The sequence below is a fragment of the Strongylocentrotus purpuratus genome, unplaced genomic scaffold, assembly GCF_000002235.5.
Source record: "Strongylocentrotus purpuratus isolate Spur 01 unplaced genomic scaffold, Spur_5.0 spur5_scaffold_15, whole genome shotgun sequence".
Lineage (NCBI taxonomy): Eukaryota > Metazoa > Echinodermata > Echinoidea > Camarodonta > Strongylocentrotidae > Strongylocentrotus > Strongylocentrotus purpuratus.
The window spans coordinates 13,687,802-13,710,174 of NW_022145600.1; the positions used below are offsets into that span (position 1 = coordinate 13,687,802).

The 22,373-nt window shown below is 36.2% G+C and overlaps 1 protein-coding gene across 1 annotated transcript; it reads right to left on the bottom strand.

Annotated features, from left to right (window-relative positions):
- Positions 1-4,857: 4,857 nt before the first annotated feature.
- LOC752835 (WD repeat-containing protein 91) lies at positions 4,858-22,373 on the bottom strand. The gene is made up of 17 exons (XM_030985627.1): positions 22,132-22,373; positions 20,837-20,991; positions 20,127-20,236; positions 19,514-19,636; positions 18,189-18,334; positions 17,410-17,483; positions 16,076-16,403; positions 14,934-15,067; positions 13,589-13,719; positions 12,632-12,767; positions 11,219-11,315; positions 10,855-10,949; positions 9,623-9,779; positions 8,226-8,334; positions 7,664-7,776; positions 6,361-6,558; positions 4,858-5,141 (listed from the first exon to the last, which is right to left on the bottom strand). Exons 1-17 carry the CDS (start codon positions 22,252-22,254, stop codon positions 4,986-4,988), a joined length of 2,385 nt encoding a protein of 794 aa, XP_030841487.1. The 5' UTR covers positions 22,255-22,373; the 3' UTR covers positions 4,858-4,985.

Consider the following 22,373-nt stretch of genomic DNA (forward strand, 5'->3'; position numbering starts at 1 on the left):
ATATTTTCCATGCGCAAAATGATATGGAATGATTGAAGAGCTGATTTGTAGTAGCATAACTTATTGTATTCTGGAAGAATATCAGAATTGTTATTATAATGACCGTTTTGGTTGTAATAAAGTATAAAAGGATCTCTGGTCATAATACACTGCATACTGTACAAAATACATGTACAACATAACATGCATGTCCCCTTTTATCCCCACCATAAAACCAAAGCCAATACTCTTTCTTTTTTTTTCTGTCATTAATGTTTCATTGTTGTGTGTATTCGATCTTATTCTGTAACGTATTCTAGTATGTGTAGCTTTGATTTTTATTCTGTGTGCAATTTCACTCTTCTTGGTTCATGATAAAGTATCACACTTTGTGTTTGAAACTTTGAATTGATTTCAAAGTACTGTTAATGATTTGAGCCTCAATTGTACTATAAGTTACGGCGTCATGTATTAGCGTTGAGCTTAAAAGAGCAAACTGCGTAAGTACTTCAATTGACTGCATACCTTGCACATACATGTACTTGAATATGATCTGAGGACAGAGCCATATTCTGACTTGAGATGTACATGTATCATTGTAGTACTATTCACTAAATTATCTTTGTGTGTGAAAAGTTGATAAACAACAAATGCATGGACCATTTATCAATATTGGATTGAAATTTAAATTCAGAGGGTTTTCTTTGAATATATGTAAATTGAATGAAAAATTTCAAATTGTTCATAGCATTATTTTACTAGTATTTGACTAATGTTCAAGCTTTATGGGTATTCAGACTAGATACTGCTCTCCAGCACTCTTTAATGAAATAGCATTGGATAACATAGTAGGAGCTGCTATCAGAGCCCTGTTTTATAAAGTGTTACAGTTGATTTGAATCAATCACAACCCTTTTCAAGATTTCAAGATCATTGTAGATCGGTGGTTCAAGACCCAGGCCGAGGGTTGTCATTATCTTTGGTTTAAATTCCTTTTTCTTGTAAGTTTTATTACTTTTCATGTGAATTGTACTTGAAATCACTGCACTCGAAGAGACAGGATACATGCATGTGTTGATCTCTGAGAATCTGAAGTGTTCACTTGGTAAAATTCTAAACTATCACAGTGTGCAGAAGCCTGCAGATTGACTGGAAATATACCCCCCTCTTCTGTTTATTTAGGACAATGATGCAATCACATGCTGATGTTGAGTTACCCATACGTGTACTATTCTCCCCATCTATTGAAATGGGCATAAATTGATTTGGTTTAAGATTGCACTGAGTTAAGTCTTTACTTTCTAGGAAAAGTTTTACCATTCTCCAGTTTTGGTGATTGTTAACTTGTCATAAAAGTACATTTTTAAAGATCCCCCCCCTTTTTTTAAATATGTTTAGGTTTCAATGTACAAATATGGGGAGAGGAGATAATATTTTTCACTACAGTACACTTGGCGTGTATATGAAGAAGAAAAAACTATTAACAAGTTCTGACTTGTATAAATAGAGACTCTTGTAAATATATGAAAATATGTTATTATTATGTGTACATACTAGAAATCTTTATGAAGTCTTACAAATTACAAAAATGTGTAAAATTATGAGAATCTAATTTTATTGGTGTGATGATTATTGTATTTGAGTTCATGTAGTAGTGTATGTTTTTTGTTTGCAAGACTGTAATGAAAGTTCCTTACAGGTTTAGTGTGTTCATCTTGAATGCCATAATTGTGTGGTGCAGGGGTTTTCTTCTCAAAATACAACTTTTTGTGGGCATTTTTTAGCAAGGGCGCTCAACATGCTTAGCTCAGCTTACCATATAATAGCATACTCATTCTTTTGCTATATTTTTAAACATGCTTCATTGGCCATTGCTAATGATTTTAGATTTTCGTGAGTCTGACTTCCATACGCTTCTGATGAATGTATCAAAATAGCTAATTGAGATCTAGTGCATGAATTGAAAAAGAATATTGTATGAGTATGCTCAAATAGGTCCGTTATAAAACGTGAATTGATCAGATTTTTTTTGAATGGGTGGTCAAAGCCCATTATTAGGGAATAAAATTTGAAGTTTGGTACATGCAAATCTTGTATCAGACTTATACATACAAGTGCAACATCGAGTTCAAATACAAAACCAAATAATGTGAAGAGGACATATCTGGACAATGTGAAGATAAATCCTAATACATGATGTCTTGTGATGGTTTGAGGGAATGAAAGTGCAGAGAAGTTTATATTTTAGAGGGAGTTTTTTTGTCATGATAGACTTGTTTGTAAATTAGAATGCAAAGTTTGATACTGTGAGGGTTGTGCAAGTCACTCTGACTTTGGTCTCGTCTCATTTTGAAGACTCTTATTCTTGTACTGTTATTTTTCCACATGTCACTTGTGTATTTGTAATAAAAACAACCGATAAATCATCACTATTTTGTCTCCTCTATTTTGTATTGAAAATTCTCTTCAGTTTGTATTGAAAGATATAGAAGTTCCACTCTCAAACTTTATTTCAATACACCTCTCAATCTCATCACCAATATCTCTTAATATCATTGTGTAATACTGAATATAAATGTATGCCTTTGTTCCTAACCACATTGCATCAAAATCACACCTGATGTTAACACAAGTTATCTTACAAGGCTACTTTAAAATATCTAGGAATAATACTTTCTCTTTTCAATTCAATTTTCATGATAAGGATGAAAATAAAAAAGGGTCTACTTCATTACTTAAGATAAATGACTCGAAATTTGGTTCCTATCTATCCCGTTCAATCTTACAGAGAGCAAAATTATGTGACCAATTCTACCGAGTACTGTTAAATAGTATAAAGATGGTTATCAATCTTCAAACTCAAATATACTTAATAAAATCAAATGAATTACAAATGAAGTACAAATAAACAAAACAAACTGTATATATGAAGTTTATTATTCCATAATCTAATTTTGACAAGCAAGAGTTAGTGCTCTAAATATATACACAGTACAAGCATTAAAGCTCTCTTATTTAATATTCTTGTACAAAATTTCAAGATAATTTTTTTTTTAATGACATGAAATCACTCTGAATGTTCATGATTTGGAATGGTATGGAATCAGTTAAATCCCTGAGTATTTTCTGGTGGTTACAGCACCATTTATGATCATCCTTTGCGATAGGTGCTTCATAAATCCAATTCTTCTTCTTATTAAACATTATAGCCTCCACTCCCACATAAGGTGCAAAGAAAACATAACATCTGCTGTATTTATTTTTTGAAATGGCATGAGGCAATTTCATGAATGGAAAAGCAGAGCCCATTACACATTCTCTCTAATCCGAATGTTGCATTACCGGGGTTCACAAATAATGTGATGTGCACAATTAACAATTATTGTGCCACTGTGTTTTTGTTTGTTTCCTTAGTTTGGTTGATTATTTGTTTTTTGTAAGCAATTCAGCACCTTATGTCGGCATGAGACTTTTTAGAGGAACGGAACAAAGATGGATCAAAAGATATAATAATAAACACAGAAATAGATGGAAAGGGAAATTTAACTACATAAAAAGATATGGGTATAGTCGTAGAGAGAAAAAAGTAGAGTAAAAGCTCTTTCAGATATGTTGCGGTATGTCTTCTTTTTCTTCTAGTGTCTCTCTTTAACTTAAGCCTTTATTCTGCATCTACTAATTCCAATGCTTGTCTTGTCTTCTTATTTTCAGAGTATATGACGAGTTCATGTGATATCTTCTGCACAAACAGATTTGTTGTGATGTACAACATCAATTCTATTGCAAACATTAGGAAAAATAAAATCTTTATCTCTTACAAAAATTTACAAAACATCATATAAAAGGTATAAGGATTGATAACTTATAACTATGATGGTATCTATACTTCTATATTAATACCATCTCATAAAAATCATATTTTTATAAGCAACTTTTGTGGAATGATTCAATCAAGATTACACAAATTCAACGTAACATAGTAATAGCCTTGCTTCAATAAGTAGTTGTCTTTTGAACAAAATGTATTTGTTTTCAAATGTGATAAACTGCTTTACTGGGTCTCAGATGATTACTGCGCCACTAATTATATAAACTGGCAAGATTTCAGCTATAATCATTTTTGTAAAAGCGTGGAGGGAATTTACAATATCCTTAGAACAATTCCTGAAATAAAACTACATTTCAAAGTCAGTGATGGATCGGTAAAAAACAACAACATTGAAACAGATCAGAATCTTCCATCGTCTTGCATATCATTACCAGTATCTAATAACTTTCATATTTGTTCAATTCTCAACATGATACACTCATGATTTACCACTTCACTGTGTAAACCACCTCTGATGTCTAGAATTTAAAAAAAGATGAGCTACAATATGAACTTGCATAATAAACCTATACATGATTTGTTTCCTGGTATCAAATGACCTTCATCAATGGACTTTTTATTTATAATTAAAAAAGCAATTGCAGTTAATCCTAAATGATATGGTATTAATACAATTTAGGCCATGTCTTCTGATGAATTGCGGTTGATCCTTATTGACCACAAGACGTCCAAGTCCAATCAATTGCAAAACTCCTCTAAATACACAGTTGTGATTGATATCGAGTTACAATCAATTTGAATTTATTGCACATATTTGAGACAAGGCTTTGGGGCCCATCATGTTAATAAGAGCTGCAATAAATACAAATTAATCATAACTTGATATTGATCGCAACTGAATACTTGAGAGATAGCAGATACAGTCAAACCTGCTTTAATGACCACCTGTCTACAAAGACCACTTTTTTTTTGTTTCCCTTGAAAATGGTTTCTTATTGAAACATGAACTAAAGGAACCTATCTACAAAGACCACTTTTTGTGTTTTCCTTGGGCGGTCGCTATAGACAGGTTTGACTGTAGTACATTGTTTAATGGTTAGGACTTGTGATTGGCTTGGACCAAATGCAAATCTTTATCAGACGGGGCCCCGGAACAATAGTTGTTAATTACATTTGATTATTGACTAAGTAGAGTAGTAACTTGGACCCTGCCGTCCATGGATCCACTCAAGCATATTCCGGTGTTGAGTGTTGTACACCAATCGACACTGACGACGGGTGTTCGGTGTCCAAGGATGGTGAGTGTGCGTAGCATCCCTTTCTCTTTGTTTAGCTGAGGAGAGAGATGGAGAACACGAAGATATTTCAATTGCTACATGGGATTTGTTATTAAGTGACAATCAACAGTCTTTATTTCTGTTACCCAATGTACCCTCAGTCCCCCACTCTAATCCATCACCATTATCTTTTTAATCAGATGTAGTTTTAATTAATGTTATAAAAGGAACTGCAAGTGCAACTGTACGGTTATCATCATCTCCACTACCACCATCATTATTACCTTCATCATCACTAGCATCATTATCACCACCATCGTCACCCTCCCCATCATTATTAGCATTCTAACCATTATCATTATCATCATCACCATTATCATCATCACCATCATCATCAACATCATCATCATCATTTTCGTTATCACCACCATCATCATCTTCACCATCATCATCATCATCATCATCATCATCATCACCCTCATCATCATCATCACCCCCACTTCTAGCTCAACTGCCAAGAACATCACTTCTATTAATTGTCAACACCATCAACAACTCAACCCCAATCATGCAATATCATCACCACTACCACCACCAACACAATCACCATCACTTTTACCAGCATCACCACCACCACCACCAACACCACCAACACAATCACCATCACTTTTACCAGCATCACCATCACCACCACCACCACCACCAACACAATCACCATCACTTTTACCAGCATCACCACCACCACTACCACCACCAACACAATCACCATCACTTTTACCAGCATCACCACCACCACTACCACCACCAACACAATCACCATCACTTTTACCAGCATCACCACCACCACCAACACAATCACCATCACTTTTACCAGCATCACCATCACCACCACCACCACCACCAACACAATCACCATCACTTTTACCAGCATCACCACCACCACCACCAACACCACCAACACAATCACCATCACTTTTACCAGCATCACCATCACCACCACCACCACCACCAACACAATCACCATCACTTTTACCAGCATCACCACCACCACCACCACCACCACCACCACCACCACCACCACCAACACAATCACCATCACTTTTACCAGCATCACCACCACCACCACCACCACCACCAACACAATCACCATCACTTTTACCAGCATCACCACCACCACCACCACCAGGACTGCCACCACCACTCTCATCATCACATAAAGCAACCATAATCATCCTCCATAACTGAGCTCACATCTCTCTTTCTTTCTTCACTGACCTTGTATATGACCCCTCCATGTGGAGCACAGGTCAGTACGTAGTTCCCACTGGAGTCAAAAGCAAAGAGCTTTCCCCTTGGGTTCTGCTGCTGCCTGTATCCACCGAATCCTGATACCACAAACGGTCCGGTAGCTCCGTCGTGGATGGGCATATCCATCAGCTTTTGTCCCACTTTGTGTATACTCCATTCAGTATACTATCAAACAAATGGCATATATTACATAGAATATAATAAAACTACTCTACATCAATGGAACTGTTCAAAGATACAGATTCAATTAAAAATGGTTTAATATCAGAGATTGTGGATGAATGAATGGCTTAACCCTACGTTAACTGGGGGGGGGGGTCAATTTGACCCCCCCCTGTAGAAATTTCGCGACTACTCCGAAACCGCGGCAGATATAATATTTTCCTCTCATGACTTTTTACTTTCGAGTCTTACGCATCTTTTAAAACAATTTTTTTGAAAATCGGACCTACGGTTACAAGGTCGCTTGACCTTTTGTCTTTGCATGTCAGCCCGAAAATCGCTCATTTTCGTGATTTGTGTACAAAACATATGTAAAAGTCATTTTTCCTAAAAATAGATAAAACATTGGTTATTCAGTCTTGTTTAAAGTTTACATGTTTGTTTTGGGGTCAAAATAGTTGAATTGTAGTTATAAATGAAATAAAACAACAAAAACAATAAAATACATAAGTTAAAAAAACAATGAAATACATAAGAAATTATAAAAACAAGAGATAACATAAGGAATAACCTGGCTCTTCCAATTTTTTGTGTTGTATTATTATTCCAAATGGTCAAATAAATATATCTAGTGAAAAAAGAATACTTAAATATGAATAATCTATGATTTATGGGCCGAAATGTGAATTTTATGACCTTATTTGCATAAATTACCATGAATATGCAAATGAGTGAATTTTTCAAAAATTTGAAATTACCATAGTATTCTATACACTTCACTTGACATGCATGCAAATTTTCGCGGCGATCGGCGGTGAAACGGCAGAGATCTTAGGGGGGGGTCAAATTGACCCCCCCCCCCCCCCCCCCAGTAAAAACCTGGTCTGAAATAGCCCAGTTAAAATAGGGTTAACAAAGACAAATGTAGATGAAAGCCTTGTAATGGGATATATATATACACATCCTGATATCAGAATTCAAACTACCAATCTCTGTTGGAAGTCGAGTGAATGAACCACCGAGGTATGGTATTCCAAAATAATGTTTTCTTATCAAAGATGAAACGATCACCATGACAAACCGAAAGGAGTGAAAGAGAAATGCTTACCTTCCCATCTGATCCCATGCTATAGACAGAGGTCTCTGCAGGACTGAACTGAGTAGCATACACTTGACCCTGGTGTGCTCTCCAACTCAACAAACACTCCTGTCTTTGGATGTCTGAAATAGGAATTTTAGAAGTACTCTTGAAATTGGAATTACACAAGAACTTTCAGAAGTGTTACAGGCAGCAAAACACATATAATCAATTAAAGGGTAAAGTTAAATGTTTGAAAAGCAAAAGTTCATTCAACAATTAGTGCCTAATTCTTTCCCTGCAAAGAATGTGGTTGTCAATGGCATCTTCATCAGGGATATGTATTGAAATCTTAAAATTGGCAACAACCAATACAATGCAAATTATTGATTTGATGTTGAACTTGACAATTCTTAGCTGCAATCTGTAACTATCATTCAAGTATTTTCATTGTTGAAAATTCGACCAAGATAAAAATGATGCATTCATCTGACCTTCAATCACACACAAAATAATGAATCTTTCATGTACTTTTGGTGTTGCCCATTCAAAGAGGAAAGTTTATTGATTCATCCTAGCTGAAATAACTCACCAAATAATCGGACCATTCCATCCCCAGCTCCTGTGACAAGCAGATTACCGTTGTGATTGAAGGACGTACAGTTTATACAACCAGCACTTCTTGCCAGCGGAAGCTCTTTCTGCAAACATAAACAAAAGATGTAATGCATTTGATTCATAACTTTTCAAAAACAACCAACTAATCTTACAAAAAGCCACTTATATACAAGCAACAACAGAAAAAACAGCTAGAAAAGTGTTAGATATAGTAAACCTATGAGCATGATTCTTAAAATTATTGATTAATCTCTCATCATACACTATGCACATCTATTATCAATCATCTTGTAAAGTTATAAATTATCTGTCATGTTTCAATTCATGGCTTATCTTAAGGATTCGATTTTTGAAGGTAGAAAACCAAGGTATATGCCCAAATGTATGATTCACTTAAAGTGGCACGTTCCCGCCAGTGTATTTATCGCTGCTCTAGTCATCGCCATCTTGGTTCCGAAGATCGACTTCTAATTTGCATACAGCTGTCAATCAAAGTACGCGCGGCCTGGCCTGCCTTCGCCAAGCCAGCTGATCGCTGACGATCGCGACGTCACGAAAGTGGGCGGAAACAGCAGCCGAATCTTAGAGCCGAACTGCGATTGGCATTACTTCGGCACATGTATGCGATAATCGGTATTGTCCGGGCATTCGGAACATGCCATCTGCGTAAGAGCCGTATTCTGTTGGTGTCAATAGGCAGCTAGCACCGTCCGCCAGCGGGTACGTATTTTGAACGCCCTCTGGAATACGGGGAACATGCCTCTTTAAGACACCTGCAGATTTTGATATTACAGCATTCCACAAACAACAATATACAGCAATCTTTTCTTTGTAAATTTTATATGATAACAACTGATATTAGATAAAATATTAAAGATACGTCATAGCTATCCCTGCCAGGTCAAATTATAGCAATGACAGAATGTTATGTAATTCTGGTAAAGGTAATACAAAGTTTTGGTGATATTTCAACAGGATTGGATTATGAAATTTCAAAATTTGCATTACCATTGTCATACCTAGTGTTAGAATAAGCAACTTTGAAAAAAATTGGGCTCTAAAATGCTAAGGATTTAAAGAAATTAATATATCAAATTTATTGGTGCTCTCGATAAATTTCAAATAGCACCTATGGCCACACAATAGTAGCTGCGACCATGGAAATCTCGGAATAGGCAGTTCTGATATATAATTTCATAACAGGAATAGAAAAGTGGTTGATTTCAGTAAAAAAACACATTGTTTTGAAGCTAATTTCAACCGTGACGACGACCATTGAATATTGTAGGATCGCATATGCTTCAAATATGTTCATTTGAACCAAATTCATGACCCCAACTTTGTATTACCTTTAACATTAAAATTTCTTACATGTAATTTGAGGGTCTTGAGATCCCAGGTGGTGAGTTTACACGCCCCATGGAGAGGGGAGCCTGGTTTACTGAGATCAGATCCCCACTCTGCTACCTGGCTCGCTGACGAACAGACGAATGTGGTACCACTGGGGTTGCATGCAATGGACACAACTCTGTCAAAGAAACAGAAAGAGAGAGAGAGAGAGAGAGAAAGAGAGAAAGATAGAATTAGATAATCTGATATTGCTATCACTAATGGGACATTACACATCTTTAAACGTGGGGTGAAATCCAAATACAATATGATTCCTGTTGATGTGCAGGGCTGCATAAAACCCATATTTCGTTATTCAAACATCTAAATATATTTCATAGATTTTTTAATATTTTTAAAATATTCTTAAAATAATTTTCTGAGACCTGCTAAGCTCCACCCTAAAAAATGTTCCAGATCTCATTCATCTTGTGACATCATCTGTCAATCATTAGTGAGCTGAAAAGAGACAGTGGTATGTAGCTAAACCAGACCTGTTTACAATAGACCATACAATACCAACATAGGAGTTGCAACGTCAGACGTGCTGTAGCATCACCAGGAAAAGAAAAGTAATGTGGAGGTATTATATGAAAGAATGCAATGTGTTTGTGAGCATGTGCTGAGCTGGGGGAAGTTACATACCACTGTCTTTTAGATGTTTGAATAACAAAATATGAGTAGTATGCAGCCATCCAAATCAACAGGAATCAACTTATATTTAGATGTCACCCTATCTTTAAGCTGACAGAAAGACCACTTGACTGTAACTAGGAAAGAATTATTGGCTGACAATGTATCAATACTAAAGTGCTTGTAGTGCATGTCACTGCCTTAGTACATGTATCTCCATGTGCTTAGGATAAAAAGAATATAAAAGGAAAGACAGGTGCTAATTGCCCAACCATGACCAAGTAAAATATGCTTCTTAAACAAGAGAGAGAATTTTAACTTATAAATTGTGGATGGCTACTAAACATCACCATTAAGATCAAGTGCCTAACAGCTGCTTGACTACCTCTTTCCTTCTAAATGCTATGTATTGTTACATATAAAAAGACCTGTTATAACCAAAGGCTACAACTTTTTCAAGACTGGTCTTGAGGAAATTTACTATAATCTTAAATCCTATAAATCTGACCATATTTGCAATTTCTGCTGACATCCACTTTTAATTTGATGATACAGATTGGTGGGATGTCAGAATATCTTACCTAGGAAATCCTGTGTCCATCTCGGCTTCTTTGATAGGTTTCTTCCCATCACAGTCATAGAGCTTAATAGAACCAACTGAACTGCCAAGGATAAGCTGGGGGTAAAAAAAAAAGAACATTATCATGACAATCTGCATCAATCATTCCACATACTGAAAAATCAGAAACTTTCGGGAAACAAGCTAAAATTTTGCAAATGGTTAGACTTGTGAAGGTTTCATGCTGTACAATGATTGCATCACAACTGACAAAACATAATTTTGTTGGCAATTCACCAGTGTCGTGCCATTAAAATAATTTGATTAAACATCATACCGGTACTTGAAAATAACAAATGATGACAAATATGATATGATAAACTCACCATTCTATCTGTCTTAGGTACCCATTCCAGAGAAAGGAGAGGTGCTTTAAACATTATTGTTGCTAAGGTGGTAGGATTAGGGGTCGTCTTCCAAACTCTGATAAGAAAACAAATTATGTTGATAACAAAAGTTCAATATTGTATAGAATGCACAGAAGCCTGGTATAATGAACTGTGCTTTCAAACTTGGTGTATCAATATTCATATGCTTTATGTACATGTACCTAAATTGATAAGATGGATTATAATACATGTACTACAAAAACCTCTATAATCTTATCCTGATTTCAGAAAAATGGCTCTGCTGTATCATATCTCTTAAAATAAATTGAATTCAAAGAGCCATGATGATGAGTGGTGTGGAACTGTCCAAAAGAAAGAACACAAGGGAGCTCAAGGAAAGATTGGGTCTGGAAGAAACTATGGTGGAATTAGTAAAGAGATGCGAAATGAGATGGATGGGTAATGTGTTGAGAAGGGAAGATGATGATCCTGTGAAAAGAGCATGGGATCTGGAAGTGGAGGACATAAGAGGGAAAAGAAGACCAAAGATTTTATAGAAAGATATGGTGGAGAAAGAGAGCAGTAAGGTCGGTCGTAAAGAGGAGGATGCTTGCGACGTGGAGGGGAGATTTTTATCATGGTGCGAAAGTCAGTAACCACTCTAAAGATGCAAAATTCTGACTTTAAAGGTACTATGTCCCATTTGCAGGCCCAAAAAATGAAAAGGTTAAATTCCATTAAATACTAATTTAGAACTTCCCTAAAAAAGGTGGGGCTTGAAAATGTCTTCAAGTGGGAAAATAAGGACTATTAGTTGTCAAATCGACTTAGGAGCTATAGAACCAATAAATAATAGTCTTGATTTTCAGACCATTGTACCGAATGGTCAGATACGTTTTTATGCTGCGCAAAGATTCAATCAGTTTAATTTTGGCCATCACAAAAAGTGGGTTATTGATGTAGACAAATGCTCATGTACCCTTTTACACCTCATTTCATGTATGCTATTACCAAAGAAGAAAAAAAGCCATTCAGTCACTCAATAGTGTCTGACAATGAAGTCTAGCAAGTAAACGGGTTTCCTTGCATAATTTGAATATAAGGACACTGCTGACGTTTAAATTTCACAGATAGGACATACATGACAAATTCATAATTCCTGCAAAGTTCTACAGAATATGAGGTTGGCTGCAAAAGGGACATAGTACCTTTAACACATTATGATAGTGACGATGATGATGATGATAACGGGAAGAACAGGAAGGATATTAGGTGGATGTGTCATGCCAAGAATATACATTGTTTAATTGTGATTAGACTTCCCTACAATCAAAAACATAGAAAAAGATTGAAAACAAATTTATGGTTAGAAGTGAATCCCATTTTGGTAATCAAATTGGCAATGCTTACTTGACTACTCCATCAATATCCATGCTAGCTACCGACGTCGACGATGGTGAAAATCTACTGTATGTAATAGAGGAATGGTGCTCTGTGTACTCATCTTGACTCAAGATCAGGAATGTCCCAAGGCTTTCTTCTTCTCCTAAATGTAAGGAATTCAAAGATGAAATTGATATGAAACGATGCTCCAGGAGTAAGTGTTCTCCAAAGACAAACTTCATCACTAGTCCGATTCCTAATCTCAACATTGGACCCACCACTGTACACAACACTAACCTTGACTCTCATGTTAAACCTAACAATCGTGACCCAAGCTCTAACTGTATTTCTTTGATTAAATAAAACGTGGAGCAAAGGTTGCAGGAGCAGACAAAAAGAGGATGCAACAGAAAGTGTACTATCTGCTATAGAAAATGGATAGTCACACTTACATGTCCTCCGTTGAGAGCCAGAAGGGTGTTAATTCCTGTATTTTACACACATGTCATGCCCTACTGACTCTCAACAGACGGCGTAAAGACATTAGTAATCACAATGTCAATGGTTTGAATCAAGATTAAATGTAAAGGTGTCATGGTCAAGTAGATATGTTATCAGACCGTGGATCATAAAGTATGGGTTTGAGTCCCGCCGTGGCACTAATATCCTTTGGCAAGACGTTAATCTACATTTGCCATACTGGACCTAGATGATGTAAATGGTGGTGGTTATTTTTTTTTACCTGACTGCTAAGAAAGCATAAATGATTGTTAGTAAGCAAACAGAGGACGGACAGCTTTAGGTCCTCTCCGAGGGAACTTGGCAAGAGTTAGTTCCTTGAAATTCTAGAGCGCCGTATTGGCAGCCATGCTGAAGCCGGGGTAATAACTATGGAGCGCCAGGAGTGTCAAGTCTGACGGACATGAGCGCTTCACAAGAACCCACTATTATTATTATTAAAGAACAAATACCATCATATTTTACCTGGAAAGAAAGTAGAGCTTGGCGACGGCTTCTTAGAGACATTAGGAGGTTGAGATCCATGTGAGGGAGAACCCTGACTTGCTTCAGGTTTCGAAGAAACGAAGCTTGATAATTCAACCTCCTTTATACCACTGCATAATAAAATTACATTTTCTTAAATCAAAATATTCATTTCACAAAAATTAAACTTTCAGTAAAAGTATGGTTGAAATATGGGGTGTGGGGAGAGGAATGGGCAAACACTGTTGAGTGTTGCAGAATTCTGAACACTGAACAAAAGAAAAACACACAATTTGATGCAAAACAGTGCACATCAACATATTCTTAAGACAAGAACAAGAAAAAGTTCCTGAAAATCAACACTCAGACTTTATAACTAAACTAGATGGAATTTTGACTGCGCGCAGTCGAAAATGATGCCTCCGCCATAGAGCAATTTAAACAAGTTTGGAGTTTAAATCTCCAGTGGTTCTTGAGATATCATGATAACAATCTCAATGTATGGAATTTCATAAGTTGACCTCTGTGACCCTTGACCTTTGACCTACGTGCTCCAAAATCTACTCAGATCGTGTTCCTATGGTGATACATACTATCCTTAAGTTTGAAGTTTTTACATCTCCAGTGGTTCTTGAGATATCATGATAACAATCTCAATGTATGGAATTTCATAAGTTGACCTCTGTGACCCTTGACCTTTGACCTACGTGCTCCAAAATGTAATCAGATTGTTTTCCTATAGTGATACACACAATCACTAAGTTTGAAGTTTAAATCTCCAGTGGTTCTTGAGATATCATGATAACAATCTCAATGTATGGAATTTCATAAGTTGACCTCTGTGACCCTTGACCTTTGACATACGTGCTCCAAAATCTAATCAGATCGTCTTCCTATGGTGATACATACTATCCTTAAGTTTGAAGTTTAAATCTCAAATGGTTCTTGAGATATCGCGCTAACAAACTCAATACAAGGAATTTCATAAGTTGACCTCTGTGACCTGTGACCTTTGACCTACGTACTCCAAAATCTAATCAGATCGTCTTCCTATGGTGATAAATACTATTCCCGAGTCTTAAGTTTAAATCTTAAATGGTTCTTGAGATATTGTGATAACGGTCAAACGGGACGGACGTACGGACGTACGGACGGACGTACGGACGTACGGACGTACGGACGTACGGACGGACAACCCGAAAACATGATGCCTCCGGCACCACCTTCGGTGGCGGAGGCATAAAAAGCATGAAAAATCAGCCCCTTCCCCTGATTCATCTACTGGTGTGTACCTATCTCTCTCCTTATCAGTGAACCCAAACCAAGTTACAGAAACTACACCTACCTTGCTGATGAAGGAGTTTTCTCTGCAGCTTTTGGTGCATGATGTGCCTGGCTCTGCTGTGCCTGGCTCTGCTGTGACTTAGAAAACAGTTCCTGTCTCTGCTTGTCATGAGCATGCTGCTGCTGGAGACGGACCTTAAGTTTAAAGGGGAAGACATTTTATAAGAATGATTTTTACTTCAGGTTGAGGATGTGTTTTCAAAGTGTACAAGTCAACATTTTTAAAGACCCTATCTGATGAAAATACAACTTTATGTCAATGGAAAGCTGAATGAATGTAGAATACAAATTCTCCTCTTTAGTATTGAACAAAAGAAAACTAAAACCTTTTTTTCCGCACCCCTCCAAATTACTGGTCAACAGGGGTCAAATTTTCCAGTTACGGTGACGATATAACATGTAGAGCACCTCCTATATAGCTGAGGCGATGAGCCATGTTCAATAAAAGTCATTATGAATATGCGTACTCAACATAAGATGATGTCATGCGGTCGATAGCTAGTTTTTAGGTGGACAACTTCTGATTTTCAAAACTTTAGATTTCTAGTTTTCAGAGAGCTGTCACTCCTTTGACAGACATGAAAAATAGCATATAATTGATATCATTATAATTCATAAGCCTTTCTGAAGTAGATAACAAAAACAAATTGACAAAAATTATTGATAAAAACTGAACAATAATGCTCATAAGAAACATCCTCTTTTATTCATTTTCAGTTGCGTTTAAAGAATTCAGTGAATTCAGTTTAAAGAATGGCATTAATTATCTACATATTTCAATGAGAGCAGTGCCTTCTTGCTATCTCTTCATGATATGAGCTGTTTTGCTTTGGAGTGATGGGGAAAAACTTGTTATGTGCCATGGGTGTAATTTTTCATACAAGCTATAGACAAAAACAAAAAAAAACTAATTTAAAATTAAAATTTTATCTTCACTTGTATGCATGTCAAGACAACAGAGATTGAAAAATAACAAGTACATTATAAACACATGTGGTTGACGTTATGATTAGATGGTAACTTTGCCATCAATGGCAACTACCAAGGTAACAGGGATCAACAGCCAATCAAAATCAAGGTTTCCATGGTACATTGTAGTTACCATTGATGGCAAAGTTAACTTTTGTGCGACGGGCCCTGTACCTGATTCTGTGAGCTGGTCTGTGCAGGTTGGTGAGTAGGAGAGCTTGATGCAAAGTCCACCTTTTTCCCACCACCACCAACACCACCACCACCACCAACACTGCTACCCCCTCCCCCTCCTCCCTCCTTGGTCTTGGACACTTGTTGGGACTGGTCCTGGTTCTTCTTTGGACCCAGTAAGGAGGAGAGGGCGCCCCGCACAGTCTTTGATCCCACGGTTGCTGGGGTGGATGATGACGACGAAAGGAGCCTTCGTCCGACGTTAGGGGATGGGGATTTCTTGGAGGTGGCTTTCAGAGAACTCTTGAGCTGGGGTGCTTGGGATTCCCTAATAAAACAGAAGAAGGAAATCAATGAAACTATAATTAGTAGGTGTAATCCTTTGAGAATGTTTATTTAACATGATTGAGAAAATGTGTGCATTAGAGGCTAATTCCAAGGTATTTTGCCCACTGCAACCTAGTTCAAATATTTTAATATATTTTCTGATTCAAATGATTAGAGAGAGACAGGAGAAATGGCTTGGACACATAATGCAGCATGATGAGGGCTTGATGCTCAGAGTCATAGAAGGTCGTATTCATGGAAAGAAGAAGAGGGGAAGACCCCGTAAAGGCTTTCTAGATGATGTAATCGCACAATGTGGAGCGACGGGGGTATGAAACGATGAAACGGTTGGCTCAAGACCGAGGAACTTGGAGAGAAACTTGGAGAGAAACTTGGAGAGACACTTGATATAGAATTTTGAATGGGTCACTGAACCTGTCATAAACTGACAGATCACCATTGATGATGATTTTCTGATTGTATAAAGTTATATAAGATGAAAAATTACTAATAATGATGCTGTCAAATTAAATTCTGTTCAATAATGGGACATAAGGGTATAACAAATCATGGACTTGCCCAACATCACTTTCATGATCAAAACTTTTATTCACAATTCATAGTTCACACAACAGAGAGAATAGAAACCAGATAGAAATATCTACTTGTATACTATACATGTATATCATGAATAATAAAACTTGAATTCTCAAGCCTTTGACAGCCTATTCCAACAAGAAACATAGACCTAATTACACAAAATAATTATGAGATCTAAATTATGAACAAAGACTTTCCACATGCACATCAATGACATTGCTTGCATGATCTATGACATCACTGAAATAATTTCTACAAAAAACTCTTCATTAACTCACCCGGTACCAGAGTTACTGGACTGATCAGAAACATCTGATCAGACTTTCCACATGCACATCAATGACATTGCTTGCATGATCTATGACATCACTGAAATAATTTCTACAAAAAACTCTTCATTAACTCACCCGGTACCAGAGTTACTGGACTGATCAGAAACATCTGGAGACTCAGATTTCTCATTCAAAGAAAGCTGTCTCACCTGCAATAAGAATTAGCATTAAAACTACATCCACTGAACTATCAAATCTCTTTGAAATAAACAAATTCTGTTTGATAGGTAAACCTGGGTTAAATAATAACAGAAAAAATTTATACCAAATTTGCATGAATGATTGAGACTAATAATAATATGCAAAACAAACTGTGTAGGAATTTTAATAGTTGAAGAATGAGAAAAGAAAATTAAGCTTGTAGTTTTACAACATGTAGAGCATCAGATGATATGGTAATACAATGAATGTGATTTTAGATCGTTCACATTTTGGCAATCCGAATAATCAATCAACTGCATCATGAACAGTTGCAGATTACTTTAAAATCAGCTTTTCCTGACATGGTATTCCTTCACCACTTTAGATAAGTTGAAAACTTTAAATGGCAAAAATATGACAGCAAGGACGTTTTCAAGAAGACTATTTTAAAATTCACTCAGTGCACTACATCACCACACAATGCCAATTCACAATGCTCCCATGGGAGTGGAGAATGTGCACACATTGTGTGCGGGTATGCTTGAATCCGATGACCGGGGTAATAATATATCTGTAAAGCGTTTAGACACATCGTTGTATCGATCTATTGGGCGCTATATAAAAACATAATATTATTCTTATTATTATTATTCATGGCATTTTATTTGGAGATATCTCTGATTAGATGAAAATTTGCGGACAGAGAGACAGACCTGTTCTTGTAGTCTGCCCATCTGGTCCTCATACTTGGCGACCTGATCGGTGAGCTTGATCACTTGATCTTGTAACTTGGCATTCTCCTCCTGAAGGTCAACAATCTTCTGATGTTCAGCATCAAAGTTCATAAGAATGGGCAAGGGTGCAAGGTAGTTAAGGTCATATAAGGTCATAGAAGGATATTAAAGAGCATGGCTCGACACCAAAAATAAAAGAAATAGATGGGAGCTTGCACAAGTGAAATAGCAAACACAACCCCTGGATTTATTTTTTTCAATACCAAGTCTTACTCATTATTAACAAAAATTTGCAATTACATTTTCAAATGCTGTCAAATTAAAGGGATCCAGAAACTTTGTCTCAGATTCTGAAACAAAATCCTGGATTTAGCTCATGCTGCAATGATAATTATAAACCTTTAGGTCAGTCAGGAACCCCATGACTTTTACAAGCCGATCACCTGTCTGATTATCAAGATATATATGATTGGAAATTGAAACCAAATTTTGCGTTTTCCTAACGGTTTTCATAACACTACAGTCTATTGGGGAAAACGAGTATGGTAAAACCGTTCACTCAAAGATTTTTACTTTTTTGAGGCACTTCTTGATCATTTTGGAGCGTGATTTGTTTAGGGCTTCAATATTACACCATATCACAGACACTGATAACACATAGATAGGGCCGTGCATCTCAGATTAAACATTTTTAAACGATGCCTTTAAAAGACATTTCACAACTTGTATCAAAAGCATATTTGAATATCCCTGAGAAAGGACTGTATATTTGTAAATTGCATATAGCTACATGGTGCTAACAAATTTGCTAAGGCAAACCTGCTCCCAACTATTATAAAAAAGTCAGGACTAAGGGTTCCCACAGAAATTTGAGAACCAAATACCATGACTTTACGTGATTTTCCATGACCCGTTTTTTTTGCTTTTTTTCCATGATCAGATTTATAAGTACCATTTTGGCATGGGTTAGGGCATCCAAGCAGCGTATAAAGACTATGCCCATTGTCAGTTCAAACTGGAAGGCTGCAATAGCCCAAGACTCACTTTTTAAATTTATTTTTTCATTGGCTTTTCATGGTATCTTTAATTTTGATGTACTATTTTTAAATCATTGTACGTGGTGTTTAGCTATCGATATTGATATCGGTATCAAGCTCTTAATTTCATCAACAAATTTTTTTTGTTAACACTAACACCCAACTTGCAATCACTCATTGACTGTGGAGCAATTTTTGCTACAGCATGTGTCATGCGAGTGAAGGTACCTGCATTTTTTTATTTTTTTTATTTCTCAAAAAGGATATGCATCGATTGAAAGATGATGCTGAGGAAGTTATGAAGTGATATCTTGAGTGTCTCTTCCCACTGCTTGCTGAAGTATAGGGAAAATAGAGGACTCTGCTCCGGGTTCCTCAAGTACGGCAAGACTACAATATAAAAAAAAATACCAAAACATCACTTATTGTTACTTATTGCTTAACAAATTTAAAGTCCAGCAAATATATATTCATATTAAATGTATTGTACATTATTATGACTCAAGAACACTATTAACAAACCAACCACTTTGATATCAACTTCATGATCAGGTTGCATTTTAATAGTTTTTTCAACTTTCCTGAAATCCAATTTTAAGTTGCTCAGAAAAAAAGTGATGAAGATGATTTACAACACTTATAGAGTGCCATGTTTCTGTTAAAAACATTTAAAGATGCAGGCTTCTCCAATAAAGACTTTTTTTGCATTTGCTAAAATAGGTAAATTTTCAAGCATCATTTACAGAGCTCAAGAGTCTAGATTAATAACAACAGGATGCACTGAAGCAAAACTGTCACACTGATGAATTATCCACACCCACAACGATTTCTTCAAATCATATTTCAAACTTTTCAAGAATTTTTTTTTTTCTAAACTTACCAAACCATTCTTTCCACTCAACTTGGCTCTGTATCTCTGGAATCAACTTCTCAAAGAACTCAGTCACTCTGTCTGTTCTGTTTGACTGGATTGCATTCACCACATATAGCCTGGAGCATGAAAAATGATGATTATACAGTTTTCTATTAAAGGCCCACTGCACTACTTGTAGCTACCTGCGCCCTCTATATAACAAACAATGACTAATCGGTGACCATTGGTCCCCCATGATCCTCTTTTTCTTATGTTAACTGAGAGCTGAGTTGATGAGATAACCACCTGTCCAGTGACCTTGCAGGGCAGTCTAATCCCTCCTATAAACTACGGCAGATAAGCTTTAAGATCCATACAGTAGGCCATTTCAAGTTCTTCTTTTTTGTGCTACAAAATGATCTTTTTAGACTTGTTTTCATCTTGTTGATGGTTCCATTAAGTAATTTTGATTTTCTTTGCACAGTGTACAAACAGAAAATAATAAGAATTGTAGCTACAACGTATAAACATAACACAAATAACTGCACATCAATGCAAACAATGGTATTATCCTTTATCAAGAATTCTAATTATTACTTAAACTGCATGAAATTGAATGAATCTACATAGTAAATCTTCAAAGTTTAAACCATTGGTTGTCTCTTGTTAAAGTTAAAAATTATTCAAACTTCATACATGTATCTAAGATACAGAGAATTATAGAGATGATACCTTACCTAAGAACACTGATACGTAATTTGTTGACATTGTGAGCATGGGTGTACTCAAGATGAGAAAAGATCCTCCTTTCTAAGTGCTCCCAGTAGTTCTTCAGACCAAGGAGGTCAAAGGTTGAGATAAACCCTAAAAGCTGCTCCAGGATCTTGTCTGCCTGTACTCGCCCAAAAATTAAAGAAAAGAAAAGAAAATGAAAAGAAAACGAAGAGAAGATACATGTGCATGACAATGCATCCCTCTTCAGATCATAAAACAGAATTTTATCCGATGGGAAAGCAAAACAAAATGGACATAACTACTCTTCTTGAAATTTACTGAATAAGAACTTCATCTCATATTATACCCTTCAAGGTAAATCTATTGGTCAAGGATTGGTCAAGAGCTCTTCATGTGATCATTTGTAATTCCTCTAGAAGAGAATTTCTTTTGGGGAGGAAAAAATAGGTGTAACGTCACACTTCTCAAAATAAGAGAACTGACTCTGACTATAAGACTAATTATCACATGAAATCATCTTTCACCTTGCTGCAGATCAATAAAATAAGTAACAAAAAAGTTGGGCAATTATCATGAATATAGAAAAACCACTATTCACTCCACATATTTTGTCAGATAAAAGAACAACAGATGGAGTGGTCTCCGGGAACAATTCAATACATAAAGGAATTGATTGAAATGTTGAGAATTCCTCTAAACAGATATAACTGCCACGTATATGGGGAACTCTCTAAGAAAAACTGCCATTTGCAAATTAAGAAGAATAGACCCTGTCAAATTATGCGTTTTAAAAATTGACATTTTAATCATTTTGTGTTGCCTGTTGCCTGCTACTATGTTGGCACTTCGTCACAGTGACATTACCGATTCAGCCAGTTTGAAGCTATCCATCACATAACCAATTAATTAATGATTTACAACTTACAGGAAAGTTAAACAATTATGTTACTTTTTGTCTGATTCAGACTTTCATCAGTCTGCTTCGATGATGTTTCTGTTTTCTCTTACTAGATCTAGTCTTAGTAGACTTTTATCTGTCACAAACCATGTAGATAAACTAATTTACCAAATATATCAATTAGTAGGCGGTTTCCCGGCAAAATTTGTATCATCATGTATTAGTCAAAACATATTCTTTCACATGATTGGTAATAATGAGCTTCCATTTCATTTTTTGAAATTGGGGCGTTTTCAATACTGGTCTTTACCTTTAATAGCAGTTTAGGATAATTCAAGTTGTGAGGCAATTAAGCCTGGATTTCCCTTTAAATTAATATTAATATTAATAAAAACTTACCCGAAATCCCTTGTCTTTGTCATTCTTCAATTCCGCATCAAAACTCTTCAGTGAATTAGTCAGACCTCGGTAAAGTAGATAATCTCTGATGAGTTCGTCCATTCGTTGGACAGATTCCGACATATTCACCTGATATTTGGACTCAGTTTGAGCTTGTCGAACTCTAAGTCTAAATAGTGACTCAGTCACTGAGCTGAGCTCGCATCTGTAAACCAGTTGGAGCAACAACAACAAACTGTATA